The following is a 14,222-nucleotide window of genomic DNA, read 5'->3' as shown; positions in this document are numbered from 1 at the left end:
TTTTTTTTTTTTTTTTTAAATCCGTGCAGCACTTAAGGTATTGAGATTTTATATTTCAGTCTGTATACAGGAGTTCTTGGGCTGCTGCTGCTGGGTCTGTGCTGGGAGTTGTGGTTGTTGGTGGTGGTTGTTGTTGGTTTCTTTAAGCAGCTCTCTGGTGTTGCTGTGAGAGTCCAGCTCAGCAGGGCACACCATGTTGACATTCTCCTCAGTTATGAAGCAGAGAGGAGAGAGCTCTGCACCATGACCAAGGGAGGAGGAGGAGGAGGGGGATTGGGGAGTAAAGACAGCTCCTCTGCCCTGGGGAGAAGATGAAGATGCTGGACATGTCTCCAGACGATCGTTCTCCACCTCAGGAAGGGGGCTGACGTTGGCAAAGCGCATGTGGTAGTCGCCTCCACCGGAGCCGTGGCTACAGGATGTCTTCATGCTTTCCAGATCAGAACAGCTGAACTCAGAGAAATGACTCGAGTGGGAGTCAGCCACAGATGGCAGGCTGCCGCTCAGTGAGGGAGAGTCAAACTCTGACGAGTTGGTGCTTTGCTGCTCAAGCAGCTGAGCATCCATGTCCTCCCGTGTCTCGTTTATCTTGGTGCCTCCTCCGCCTTTCTTGCGTACTTTTCCTTTGCTTTTCTTGCCTCCTGAGCCGGATGAGGAGGAGCAGGAGGCCTCTTTGGCCCACTTTGCTGAGGTTCCTTTGCATTCTAAGGATGTGCAACCGTTGGAAGGGTAGGTCCAGCCACAGCGTCCAACATGGCTGCCATCATCTACACTACTGCTGCCACTGTGGTGCCGAAGTTTGCCAGGTTTGGATTCAATGTCAACCTGTACCTCCATACTGTTTCCTTCCCTGAAATATGATTAAAAAAATAGGCAGAAAATATAAGGACATTTGACAAAAAATGATACCGTGCACGTCCAAATACGTGTTGTATTAATATTCTTGGAAAAACATTCAACACTGAAGATGAGTACAAGCCACGCATAAACCAAAGTATTTCCAGAAGTTGAGGCCTTTTGTCTGCTGTATATGTGCAGGGCTTCTCATGTTAGAGGAGAAAGCAGAGGCATCATTGCAATAATGCATGATTGTTAAGGGGCAGCTGAAAAAAATTCAGTAATTTCAGACTTAAATTTCCTTGATATTGACTGGATTCTCAGAATTAAGTATCCTGTTTATTATCCATTCTGATTGGCTGCAGGGTGTTTATTGGAACTGGAAACCTATAATGATGAAACGGTTTCAAATTAAAGTGCAAGCTACATACTGTATGAGCCTGTGTCTCAATACAGTCACAACAGCAAAAGGGACTCTCTCATACCTCCCATTTCTAATTTATGCAACTCATTGACAAACCTAAATCAAGTGGAAACATTTAGGAAATTAAACATTCCTTTAACCTTCTGGCTTTGATGGACACGTTGATGACCTGGGTGGAGTGAAGAGAAAGAGAATTGAAGAGGGAACATGTTTGTGATACACAGCCTGCACGACGTACACTGCCCACTGAACTCTTTCTATTCTTGATTTCAGGCTGCAGCTCACATTTAAAAGACATCTTGATGTGTGCATGAGGAGAGGTACATGGCTGATCAGCCAGCAGAACTTTCTGGCACAAAGCTGAGTCTACATGCTCTGTGGGCTTCACAGTGTAAATATATGTTCCTGTCACCAAGATCTGTTTTATTTACTGGAGTTATTGAACGTTTTCAGAGCATTTTCACCTCATAGGATGTGAATGTCTTGATTTAGGATTCATCGTACGATCAGGCGTTATTAGTGAAACTGAAAAACGGTTTGCTAAAACCTTAATGGCCATGCATTCCTAATAAAGAGCCTTACATTATTCTCAGTTGAAATTAACTTTGTTAATTATTATAAGTGGAAAGAGACGAGACATACAGAAACACAAATGCTGTCAATGAGCAAAGTCTCTCCTGATGGCATCATAAATTCCCTTTGTTGATCGTGCTCACCTGTCAAGCGGCACGTAGGAGTTAAGAATGGATCCAGCCATTGCTTTGGTGCTCGCGTTGTCGCTGATTGTACCCAAACTGACAGTGGCAGACTCGCCGCTAAGACTGCAGCGCTCTTTCTGCACATCAGCCTGCACCTCGAGCCTGACAGAATGTAAGGGGAGATGTTTAGACAATGCAGCAAAGAACAGTGAAGATAAAATCATGTATGGCATGTGTCGTTGTTTGTAGTACCTGTTTAAGTAATTGACCATGGCACTGCCAGAGAGGCTGCCTGTGATGCTGGCTCCAGCCAGGGCCATGGTGGATGCAGTTTCACTGAGGTTGTCTCTAATGGCTCCAAGACGGTCTATGTGGCTTCCACTGGCACTTAGGCTTCCTGTTAGTCCTCCGACACTTCCTTCACTTATACTGGGGTTGTTCCTCGTGTCTGCCACAGATGTTGAATCTACAAAGGAAACACATTTTAAATCAAAATAAGCTATGCAAACATGTTATGCTGTGTGTGACGAAATTGATATGAACTGAATACTGAGCTTTCTTCCAGAGTCGAGAGTGTCAAAGAAGAAGCACAAGAAGGGCACTTTAACAAAGACAGTGTGTAAAGACATCTATGAAACCAGCAGCAGACATGATTATGATTATTATACTTTATTGTTGTTTGCTGGCTAAGACATAAACACACATCGGATCAGGTGACACTTTTAATGGATGGTGGGGGTGGAGGCACAGAGGCTTACCTGTGGCAGCTGCCCCACTGCCAACATTCATGTCATTCTCGTCGTCAAACTCTATGCGAACTCCTTTACCATTCCCAGCAGAGACACCACAACCGCCACTCCGGCACAATGAGATGGGCACTACACCGTAAACGTAAGCCAACATGATGGGAACTCCAATTCCTGAGGGGTGGAGAGAGAGTGAGGGTTATGTTGGGTCAAACTATTTTAAAAAAAATGAACAGCTGAGAATGCAGTCAACATCTGCTTAAACCTCCCCATCTTGGGTTGACAGGGCAGGCAGGAGAGTTTGTAGAACTAACTGACCGACAGTGACTGCGGCCACCACTGGAGACACGATAACTGAGAGTGTCACTCCACCAGCGATAACCAGGTTCCTCTTGTGGTTGGAGATATCTTTGCCTTCATAGCGGTTATGGATCTGACGGGGAGAAGGTGAGAATTAAGTCAAAAACCCAGAGAGAAGAAACTCACAACTCTAACCACCTTGGATCTAACCTCAGTGTTACAGACTATGTTGGAAGAATGCTCAACCAGTAAACAATGATTTAGGCATGGCTTGGTCGTGCAATGTACTGATGTGATTACGAGCATGTCATGACAGCCTGAGCTTCCAGGTGAAAGCTAAGATTTTTGTTTTTCCCCTCGTCACTCTACAAGTTGACAACGACATCTTTTGGTGGATTCAATTTGAATAGATTTTTATGAATTATCTCCATTAACCTGAAATAAAAAGCATTATAAGAGGCGAATTTAAATAACAAACATAGCCTCTAGTTTTTACGGAATTAAGAGATATAGAGGCCTGAAATATTACCCTGTTGATACTGCTTTGTATAGATTTCTTATAGTCCTCACTACTTCCTTTTACTTATATCTTATTTACATTCCTAAGAGTTTGAAACCTGAATAGTTAGAGCAAACACAGGCTGCTTTTTTTTTTTTTATTTAACTTAACTGCCTTTACTCTTGTTTCTGAGAAATGAAACTTTCAGAGGAGCAAATGACATCGAATGTGTTTGGATATATATATATATATATATATATATATATATATATATATATATATATATATATATGTTGAAAACATTCAAAACTATCTCATCAATATCTTTTTGTATTTTTACAAAAAAAACAAACATGATCAATTGCCTTTTTATCACAAAACTTCCACTAACTGTTACAGTTTATTGACTGACATCACCTTTTAGCTTAGGTTGTACAAATCTGGTGATGTGAAACATTAAGAAAATACTCAAAGAAATGACACTAAAACAAGCAGCACTGGTTGCTAACAAAAAATAATTACTACCCAAAACCGTTAAGTTTCTACAAAAATGACTTCGCTTCTGCATTTAAGTGTTTAAACTGTTCGTCTTAAAAATGACAGATCCACATTCCTCACCGACCTGTATTCTCATCTACAGCACCTGTTCACACTGCCTCACCTTCCTCCCCACATACACAGGTATGCCAATAATCATAGCAGGGATAGCGATGCCGGCAATGAGTGCGATGCCGACAGGAGCACCAACAAGTGTTCCCAACTGCCAAAGAATCTTCTTCTTCCTGCTCCATGGCTTCTTCCCCCAGAACGTACAGCCTGACGGACTGAGACAGAAGTAATAGAGGAAATATTGAGAACAATGTTTTCACACAACCGAGGGCACAATATCTTCTGTTCGCTGTCTGGCTTCATGTCTGTCCTGAAGGTGGGCTGCCACTGATATGATGTGACAGTTTTGCTCAAGTGAAAGGCCCTATCCAATCAAAACACGATTTAACCTTTTGAAATATGTATTCCTGACAATCAAAACTCCTTCAAAATGTTCCTAAATTCTTCCCAACTTGCCTGTTTACATTTGCACAGAAGACATGAATATAAAAACGTAGACATGGCAGACAAAGCAAGAGAAAGCCACTGGAGAGGGGCCGACCCCCGAACTATATACTGTAAGCAGGGCTGTAAATTAACACTGCCAATTGGGAGTAAAAATGTACTTTGGCAGGTAACATTGTAGAGTTATTAGAAAATTCAGGCTGCTGATGGATGGAATTAAAAAATATCCATCCTGTTTTGTTGCACAGCCACGATTTGGGGCACGTCATTCAGCATGCTGCCACACAGACGCGTCTGCCCTTTTGCTCCTCTGCTGAAAGCAAAATTTAAGAGTTAACCTGTAGAAAAACTCCACCCCGGTAATATGCAACTGTTTGTTACTCTTTTTTTTTCAAACTGACAGGACTTGAGAAACAGATATCTGCAAAGTTAGTTTGCACTTTGGTTGACAGCACAACTAACTCTTTGAACAAGAGACGTTAACGCTAGAGAGTCAGAGGAGTTCAGTCAGGCAGTGATGGGAGAAGTAATCCTGTTGTTTAAAGCGATGCTGGCAGTGTTTCTCTGCTCTCTCTGACTTCTTATAAGTAACTAAGAAGCCTCTCCACCCTGAGCTCACCTGTTGTGATGCCTAAAATGAGAATTCAAGTAGGCCTAGGCTACGTCACTTGAAGTGTTTTCAGTCAGCTCTCGTTCAGTGTGCAGCAGGCAGATGAGAGTCAGTAACCATGGTGACCATCTGTCTGTCAATCAACGATGTCCGGCCCTCTATACATAAAACTCTTTCAGCATAGATTACTTTGACCATATTCACAGTCATTCTGGATTATGGTTAACTATGTAAAACAACTCAAGAGCGGAAGTCTATGTGTATTCAAATAAACGCATCACTGTATAAACATGTACATGATGAACACTAAATTAGATTTAAAGACACAAAGTGGTAAACAAACATAGCTCAGAATGTAGAGAAAGACATTTCTGGTTTCAAAACTGTTCTGGGGGGAGACCTCCAGAGATGAGAGGCAGGGAGTGGCTCCACAAAGAAACAAATAGCTTGTACTGTAAGGATTGTCAGGTCTACACTAAAGACAATTTTAAAACAAACTTTTTGCTGGTGGAAAATCTGGTAACTTTAAAAATCTGCTAGGCATGCTGGCTGGTTATCAGAAGTTTATTTAAATGAACTGAATGCAAGTACCGAACATTCACCCGTGTCTTAGCCAATACTCAAGGCAGTCTTTTATGAACACAGATTGGCTGTTGTCTGAAAACAGGGTAAGTGTTGGGTTTCCTTTTATTGATAATATCATTCCTGGCATGTGGAAACATTACTCATTAAACATTAGATTTTCCTGCGGCCACTGATTAGCAGTGATTGCAGAAAAAGTAAGGAAAAGTGTATTTGCATTGTTTGATCCCTGTGAAGAAGGTAATAATGATGTGTTATGTTTGTCGTTGTTCCTTTTATTTTTTTGTCTTTCATCTCTCAGCTGTGTCTGATTGGTGAAGATATTCATGGATGTGTGGTGGTGAACTGACCTCAGGTAGTGCAGGTCTGAGATCTCCTTCATGCAGAGCCAACAGAACTCACAGCCACAAACAGCGCAGGTCATGTGGTTACAGCTGCCGTCATTCATCTTGATGATGTAAGCGGCACAGCGTGGACATGGCTTTATGTCATCGGCTGAAGGATAGAAAGAAAATGTGATAAAAGGATTCTGTATTCTATTTCTATTTGAAAGATACCCGACTTCTCTGACCCAATGAAAACTGTCTGGATGTGATCAACAATCGTTTTTGCCTACAGAGCTGATAAAACAGCAGTGAGTGCTGAGAAAGCATATTGATAGCTAACAAACATCAACATAAAATGCTTTGTAAGAGTGCTAGTGGGCTAATGGTAAGGTGACACCCCATGTGTGGGGTCTGTAGTCTTTCGAGAGGCCGACCCGGTTCAAGTCAGAAATGTGGCTCCTTTTCCGCATGCTCCACTCTCTGGCCTCTCATTTCCTGCCCCGCTGAAATAAAGGCAGAAATTATCCACAAAGCACTTTTGAAGATGTTCTTATAATAATCATTAGCCTGATTAACAGCATGTGAGATCTTCAAAGTAAGTTTCCTAAAAAAGAAAAGTTTCTCAAAAGGTTTGATTTTTCTGTTAATTACAGTTCCTTACAGACAGAGAATCAGCAAGAGCAGTTCAGGCTTGAAAACACTGTTCATTTGAGTCTGTTAAAGAAATGTGAATCTCTAATAGTGGTGCACTAAATACATACGAATGTCATGTTTGAAAGTGAGCTGGGGATAGGATAGCTGCAGGGCTTCTCCTCAAAATGAGATGGTGTTACAACCTTATCTACCTTGTTCACGTGCAAACTCACTGAACACTTTCACAAACAACATGAGGACTTTTATTAATCATGTAGTCAAAGACAGGACAGAGCTCACATTCAAACTGATGTGCCCTGTTCAAAATGTAAATCATTACAACCAAATCACTACTGTGTTAGTTTACACGATTAAACATTTGAGCCTGCGGCTTCTCTGGCATGTTGTGCATCAAACACTGTACAGGTAAAAGCCAGTAAATTAGAATATTTTGAAAAACTTGATTTATTTCAGTAATTGCATTCAAAAGGTGTAACTTGTACATTATATTTATTCATTGCACACAGACTGATGCATTCAAATGTTTATTTCATTTAATTTTGATGATTTGAAGTGGCAACAAATGAAAATCCAAAATTCCGTGTGTCACAAAATTAGAATATTACTTAAGGCTGATACAAAAAAGGGATTTTTAGAAATGTTGGCCAACTGAAAAGTATGAAAATGAAAAATGTGAGCATGTACAATACTCAATACTTGGTTGGAGCTCCTTTTGCCTCAATTACTGTGTTAATGCGGCGTGGCATGGAGTCCATGAGTTTCTGGCACTGCTCAGGTGTTATGAGAGCCCAGGTTGCTCTGATAGTGGCCTTCAACTCTTCTGCGTTTTTGGGTCTGGCATTCTGCATCTTCCTTTTCACAATACCCCACAGATTTTCTATGGGGCTAAGGTCAGGGGAGTTGGCTGGCCAATTTAGAACAGAAATACCATGGTCCGTAAACCAGGCACGGGTAGATTTTGCGGTGTGTGCAGGCGCCAAGTCCTGTTGGAACTTGAAATCTCCATCTCCATAGAGCAGGTCAGCAGCAGGAAGCATGAAGTGCTCTAAAACTTGCTGGTATACGGCTGCGTTGACCCTGGATCTCAGGAAACAGAGTGGACCGACACCAGCAGATGACATGGCACCCCAAACCATCACTGATGGTGGAAACTTTACACTAGACTTCAGGCAACGTGGATCCTGTGCCTCTCCTGTCCTCCTCCAGACTCTGGGACCTCGATTTCCAAAGGAAATGCAAAATTTGCTTTCGTCAGAAAACATGACTTTGGACCACTCAGCAGCAGTCCAGCTCTTTTTTTCCTTAGCCCAGGTGAGACGCTTTTCGCGCTGTTTCTTGGTCAACAGTGGCTTGACACGAGGTATGCGGCAGTTGAAACCCATGTCTTTCAAGCGTCTCTTGGTGGTGGATCTTGAAGCACTGACTCCAGCAGCTGTCCACTCCTTGTGAATCTCCCCCACATTTTTGAATGGGTTTTTTCTCACAATCTTGACCAGGGCGCGGTGATCCCTATTGCTTGTACACTTTTTCTGACCACGGTTTTTCCTTCCCTTTGCCTCTCCATTAATGTGTTTGGACACAGAGCTCTGAGAACAGCCAGCCTCTTCAGCAATAACCTTTTGTGTCTTTCCCTCCTTGTGCAATGTGTCGATGGTCGCCTTTTGGACAGCTGTCAAATCTGAAGTCTTCCCCATGTTTGTGTAGGCTTCAGAACTGGACTGAGAGACCATTTAAAGCCCTTTGCAGGTGTTTTGAGTTAATCAGCTGATTAGTTTGTGGCACCAGGTATCTTCAAAATGTAACCCTAACACAATATTCTAATTTTGTGACACACGGAATTTTGGATTTTCATTTGTTGACACTTCAAATCATCAAAATTAAATGAAATAAACATTTGAATGCATCAGTCTGTGTGCAATGAATAAATACAATGTACAAGTTACACCTTTTGAATGCAATTACTGAAATAAATCAAGTTTTTCAAAATATTCTAATTTACTGGCTTTTACCTGTATATCGTGTACGGTGGTTTAGAGCTGCAGCTATCAAATATTTTAGTAATCGAGTATTCTATCGAATATCCTGTCGATTAATCGAGTAATCGAATAAATCATACTTTTGCTTAATAAAGTTTTAACTCGTCTTGGGTCGTCCCTACAAACCTGCTTCTTTGCAGTTACCGTGGTAACGCCTGCTTGTTACAGCCAACCACCTCTGCTCTACAGCTGCTGACACTCACCATATTACTGACAGAGTCCCAAATAAACTTTTTGATTCACTGGTCAAGGCGGCAGGTAGATGAAAAATACAGGCCAAACATGTTTTAATGGCTGAAATAACAAATACTGTTTTGTGTAGCCTACACATCTGTTACAGTATTTAATTGAGAAAGCATTATGTTCTGTTGAATCAATCACAGAATCAATCATTATGTCAGATCAGGAGATTGAAAAACTTTAAATATATATTTGCTAAATTATTATTCCACAAACAAGTTCTGTCTTGATTTAGCTTTGAAGACATTAGACATTTAATATAATCAGCCTGTTCATTATTAAAAGTGTATCTCTGTCTGCTCCTGCAGCGCGTGCATTCAGCACGCTCACAGACTACAGAGACCATAGACATACAGTATGTCTATGACAGAGACTGTGAGGACGTTGCTATCGTTATGTTAGCTGCAAACACGGAGAGAGTGAACGGAGAAAAGCCGAACGTTTGACCGGATCACGTGTTCCCGACTGGGTCGTATGGATCACGGATCAACTGTGTGCTGACTAAAAGTTAAAAGGGGCGCGCCGCGCTCGCGTGTGCGCACGCGTGTGCGTGTTGAAGTGTCTGTGTGTCAGAGAGAGGAGCAGGTAGCTGCAGCTACATTAAACGTGTTTTATACTCATACCAAAGTTTTGATGACGCAAAAAAAATAAAAAAAAAAAAAAAATTAACGAAGCCTCGAGGCAGCGAAAAGTCCTCGATGAATTTTTGTAATCGAATTTAATTTAAAAAGAAATATATTTCAGGTAAATAAGTATCTGGTACTTCCTACATGGACGTCAAACTTTAGATTGAACGCATCATCATTCACATGGAGTCTGATGATAAAAATGAAGGACACTTCTTCACTTCAGCTTTTCCTAACACTCACCTTACAGAAGTATAGATGAGTCTATCTTAAGATAGTTCACTTCCTATATTATATATGGATTTTTGTTGGGGGACAATGAGCTTCTGCCGCAAAAACATTTGACCTCGTCGGATCTTAATATCAGTCATATTGCGCTTCATGCACGCACCCTCATCATGGAAAACACACGGAGAAATACATATGATGCAGCTTTCAAGTTAAAGGCGATCGACCTGGATGTCAAAGAAGCTAATAGAGCTGCTGCATGTAAAGTTGACACTGACAGCGACAACAGAGACTGAGGAAGTGAGTAATGAAGTCATTCTGAGGCAGTGAATGGATGGACTTTTTCTTGTGAAATGTATTACGGTAATCTTTTTCATTAGCCGTGTTACAGACACTGTTCGATAAAGGATTTCCAGTAGGCTTCGTATTTGCGGATGTTACCGGTAGCCTACGTATTTAATTAAATGTTAAAACAATGTTTTTGTGTCACGTCTTTCTGTGTAAATAGCTCTGTTACACCTGCGGCTTATAATCAAGTGCGGCCTATATATGTACAAATACATTTATTGACTTATTTTTAGCCGGTGCGGCTTATATCCAGGTGCGCTCAATAGTCCGGAATTTACGGTACTTCTAAAAGCTTTCTAATCACATGAGACACTGTTTGTGTATACCAAAAACGGCACATTTAATCTGAAGCCTTGCGTTACTCTTTGTGGCTCTAAGGTCTTTTACTGAAGTTTATGAAATCTGCTGCAGTCTGGATATTTTAATGGTCACCAGGTCACAACTGTCTCAAATTAACAATCCCTTCACAGGCATTCGAAAGAAGTAGGTAGGCGTTTATAATTAATGGACAAAATCATTGGTAGCCCACAAACGCATTTAGTTGTACTTGATAAAGTGTGTTCTCCATGACAATACGTCGGTCTTTGACAAGGGCCTGTGGCCGTACGAAAACCCTGATCCATGGAGGTGAACATAGGAAGACAAACAACAAGCAGCTCAGCCAACCTGCTGCTCCACTCTCTTGGCTGTAGCTGAGGGAGGATGAGCGGACTGTCCTCAGGCGAAGGCTCTGTGCTCGCTGCTGTCGGGCTGCGTCACACGTCTGGTTGGGGTGCCACAGCTGCTTGCAGTGGTAACAGAACTCTGTGCCACAGCCTTCTCTGCCACATGTGATTTTCGGGCAGCTTGCACAACCAAAGGCAATGACTGCATATCTGGTGGAGGACAGACATGAAAATAATCAGGAAAAGGTTTTTATTATACAACACTGATGTCACAGAATGAGTTTGTTTTTTTGTTCGTTTGTTTTTTTAAAAGGCTTCAAGGAAAAAGCCCAGTTAAAAGAAAATTGTGCACAGGTGAATTTAAGTGATGCATATATTATGTAATATAATATCAGAAATATAATAGTAAGAGTCAGTAGATTTATGCGTGTGACCAATGGAAAGAAAATGTCCTGATATTGACAATTCATATAAAGAAATACTTGTCACTTAAACATATTTCAGTCTCTATGATCACATCCATCCCAACTGTCTCAACTTTTTTTTTGCCAGTAATCGATAGTTTAAACTACTTCAAATGATTCCAAATCTGACCTGCTACTTTCTGTTGTGACGGGAACTGTTTAGACACTGAAGAAAGATGAGGCGCTGATTTGATTTGTCAGTAAGCCGAGTCACCATTAAAACAAGCACGCCCGCGCCTCTCTGAATGACCGCAAGAAGCAGCCTTAGCTATTGAGCAACAGCTCTGTAATGAAGGTCCTACAACATTATGCCTTTGCTAATCTGCAGTGGCGTAATATTAATGTCCCAGAGTGTAATTTCACATTGATTTGCTGTGTTGTGGAGCCATGAGAGGTTTGGGACGTGAGCACATGGTACACAGTTCTGTATGTTTCCAAACATAACAGTAGAAAATGATAGAAAAAAAACAAAACGCATAAGCACAGTGTTAACAGGCTACTGTTATTGTAGTTAGGAGCAGATACAGGCTCAATAAAAGGCGTAAAAAACACAATTTTTCCCTCTCTTGTTTACATGTTTGGAATGACAGAAAAATAAATGCCATGCATTTTCTAATCGCCCTTCAATAATCTTTCATGAAGAGAAATAATGCAAACTTTAACATATTGATGCCTATTTGTAGTCAAACAAAACTGATAATATAAAGTCTTCCCATTTCTATTTTCCATTTTTTAATTGGGTATTTCTTCTTTCGCGGATTGCCCATCTCTCCCCCTCCAGTGCGCTCCTCTCCATAGTGCACGCGTCTCCTCCCTCCCTGACTGCTAACGCGTGGGTTGGGAGACCTTGCAACTGCTTGAACCCCATCTTCAATCCCAATTGTATTTATGGCCATCGTCAGACCAGACACAACACTGACCAGCTTTCTGGCCACATGCATTTATTTGCCTCGTTCATAGATACCTCTAATTACACGAGACTGAGTTTTATTATTTGCTTGCAGGCAAACTGCTTCCCTTCCATATTCTCCATGACATAAACCCGTACAAACATTAAAATACACCGGCTCCTGTTATCTGATTCACACAATTTTTCTTCGTTGATCAACCGTAAAATCGCACACCAACCAAACTTGCAATTTGATGCAGTGAACACACAATTTAGTACTCAAAGCAATTCAGCAATTATCTAAGTACGTCTGTCTGTCTTTGAAATCTATTTCCAATTTCATTTTAATTACCCAGCAGTTGTTTTGATTATGTGCAAGAAATGCATGTATAACATCCTGTTTCCCTGTGGATGGGGGCGGAGCATCTTTGAGACAATAACCATTAAGATGGGTGTATTGGGGACGCACTGTCCCCATGTATTGATGCTCAGTCCTCGGGCGGGCAGGCGGCCCGGGTTCGCGTCCGGCCTGTGGCAATCCTTCCCACATATCTCTCCCCACTTTTCTACCCTATCCACTGTCCTCCACTCTAATAAAGGCTAGAAAACGGCCAAAAATTAAATCTTTAAAAAAAAAGATAGATGTATTGAAAATTACGAATTCTCCAAAAGGGGATGCATAGAATGACACGTTTCCTACCCATGGGAGTTCTCTATGTCACAACATATTCAACCTTAACTGGTATAAAAGTTAATTAACAATGTGGCAATGCTCACACGCCGAGGCTCAGTCACTTCTTACCCACAGTCTGGTGCAGGACACCACCGGCAGTCCGGGTCAGCCACTAACCATCTCCTCAGCATGAACTCCTCATACTTGTCCATGAGTGTCTGGTCACCAAGGATTATGCGGATGTCGTGTGGGTTGAAGCGCTCCGAGCACTCAGGACAGCTGATGTTTACGCGTGATTCCGAGATCTCAATACGCAGGTATTGGCGTAGGCAATCAATGCAGGAGCGGTGTGGACAGGTCATGATGTCAGGGAAGTGCTCCCTTGAGTGGCGCAGAAGGCACAGCGGGCACTCCAGGAGCTCTCTCTCCACCCCGGCCCTGGAAGATGAGGAGGATATAGAGGAGGAAGGACCTGAGGCAGATGAGGTGGCAACAGCAGAGGCAGCCCCAGTCCCAGCCAAAGAGAAGAAAGAAGAGTTTCTGTCATTACACATCTCTGAGTGGATACTCTCGATGCTAGCGATACCATCCACCCCTCCAAATCCTCCAGGTCCAGAATGGTGGAGTTCTCGAGACCTTTGGCGACCTGCTTTGGGTTCCCGACCTCGTCGTCCGAAAAAGGAGGCAAGGGACAGGCGCCTTTTCTTAGGGGCCTTTTTTACAGATGGCAGAGAGATGGAGGAAGCAGTGGACTGCAGGTCTCGGTCAGAGCCCATCACTCCACTGCCGCGGCCCAAAGGCTGCTGCTTCTGCAGGCTCATCTCTCCAGAGGATGGGGAGGGGGGTCCCAACGGGGAGCCATCGCTGGGTAACCTTCCCCTCACATGTTCAGGAAGGTCTGGGAGAGGAATGGGACTAGGAGAAGGGGTAAGGTGTTGGATGGGGGAGGGGGAGGGGGGTCCAGGGTGGGGGGACAGGGCTCCACTTGGCCCGTCTGCGTTTAAGACATGGTGGCTTCTCCTGATCAACCTCGTGGTCACATCTAATAGCCGGATTTTGGCGGAGGGGTGGGGGTCACCGACTGCAAAAATGATGCAACAGAACCTGAAGGAGTAAAATAAGAAAAGAAGATAAAGTTAACATGATGATGTAAATTAGATACTCTGAATGACATTTTTTAGATGAGATCCCAGTCTGGTCCTCTGTGACTAACAGCTCATGATCCAGTCCTGTGACTCAAGTAACCCATTTCCATGAACCAATAAACAGAAGCAATACAATCTCAGGAAAACCTACTCTTCTATTAATTATGGTTCTGAAGCTT

At 42.4% G+C, this 14,222-nt stretch overlaps 1 protein-coding gene across 2 annotated transcripts; it reads right to left on the bottom strand.

Moving 5' to 3' along the window:
- Positions 1-32: 32 nt before the first annotated feature.
- On the bottom strand, positions 33-14,002 carry LOC306823801 (E3 ubiquitin-protein ligase RNF19A-like). Of its 2 annotated transcripts, XM_079343643.1 has the most exons (9): positions 13,028-14,002; positions 10,874-11,082; positions 6,100-6,244; positions 4,166-4,328; positions 3,024-3,138; positions 2,718-2,879; positions 2,212-2,425; positions 1,978-2,121; positions 33-850 (listed from the first exon to the last, which is right to left on the bottom strand). In XM_079343643.1, exons 1-9 carry the CDS (start codon positions 13,717-13,719, stop codon positions 49-51), a joined length of 2,646 nt encoding a protein of 881 aa, XP_079199769.1. In that variant the 5' UTR covers positions 13,720-14,002; the 3' UTR covers positions 33-48. The 2 variants fall into 2 exon arrangements, with proteins under 2 accessions (XP_079199769.1, XP_079199768.1); XM_079343642.1 differs by having other exon boundaries at positions 1,978-2,425.
- Positions 14,003-14,222: the final 220 nt, after the last annotated feature.

The sequence above is a fragment of the Symphodus melops genome (genome assembly GCF_947650265.1).
Source record: "Symphodus melops genome assembly, chromosome: 5".
NCBI classification, from domain to species: Eukaryota; Metazoa; Chordata; class Actinopteri; order Labriformes; family Labridae; genus Symphodus; species Symphodus melops.
The sequence above is the reverse complement of the archived record's forward strand: the minus strand, read 5'-3'. Positions and strand labels throughout refer to the sequence as shown.

Excerpts from the sequence above, each read along its gene's own strand:
- LOC306823801 (XM_079343642.1), bottom strand. The coding sequence starts at position 13,719 with ATGAGCCTGCAGAAGCAGCAGCCTTTGGGCCGCGGCAGTGGAGTGATG. Across the intron at positions 11,083-13,027 it reads TGTCCTGCACCAGACTGTGG|ATATGCAGTCATTGCCTTTG; the intron begins GTAAGAAGTGAC and ends GTCCTCCACCAG. Across the intron at positions 6,245-10,873 it reads CCAAGAGAGTGGAGCAGCAG|CCGATGACATAAAGCCATGT; the intron begins GTTGGCTGAGCT and ends TCTATCCTTCAG.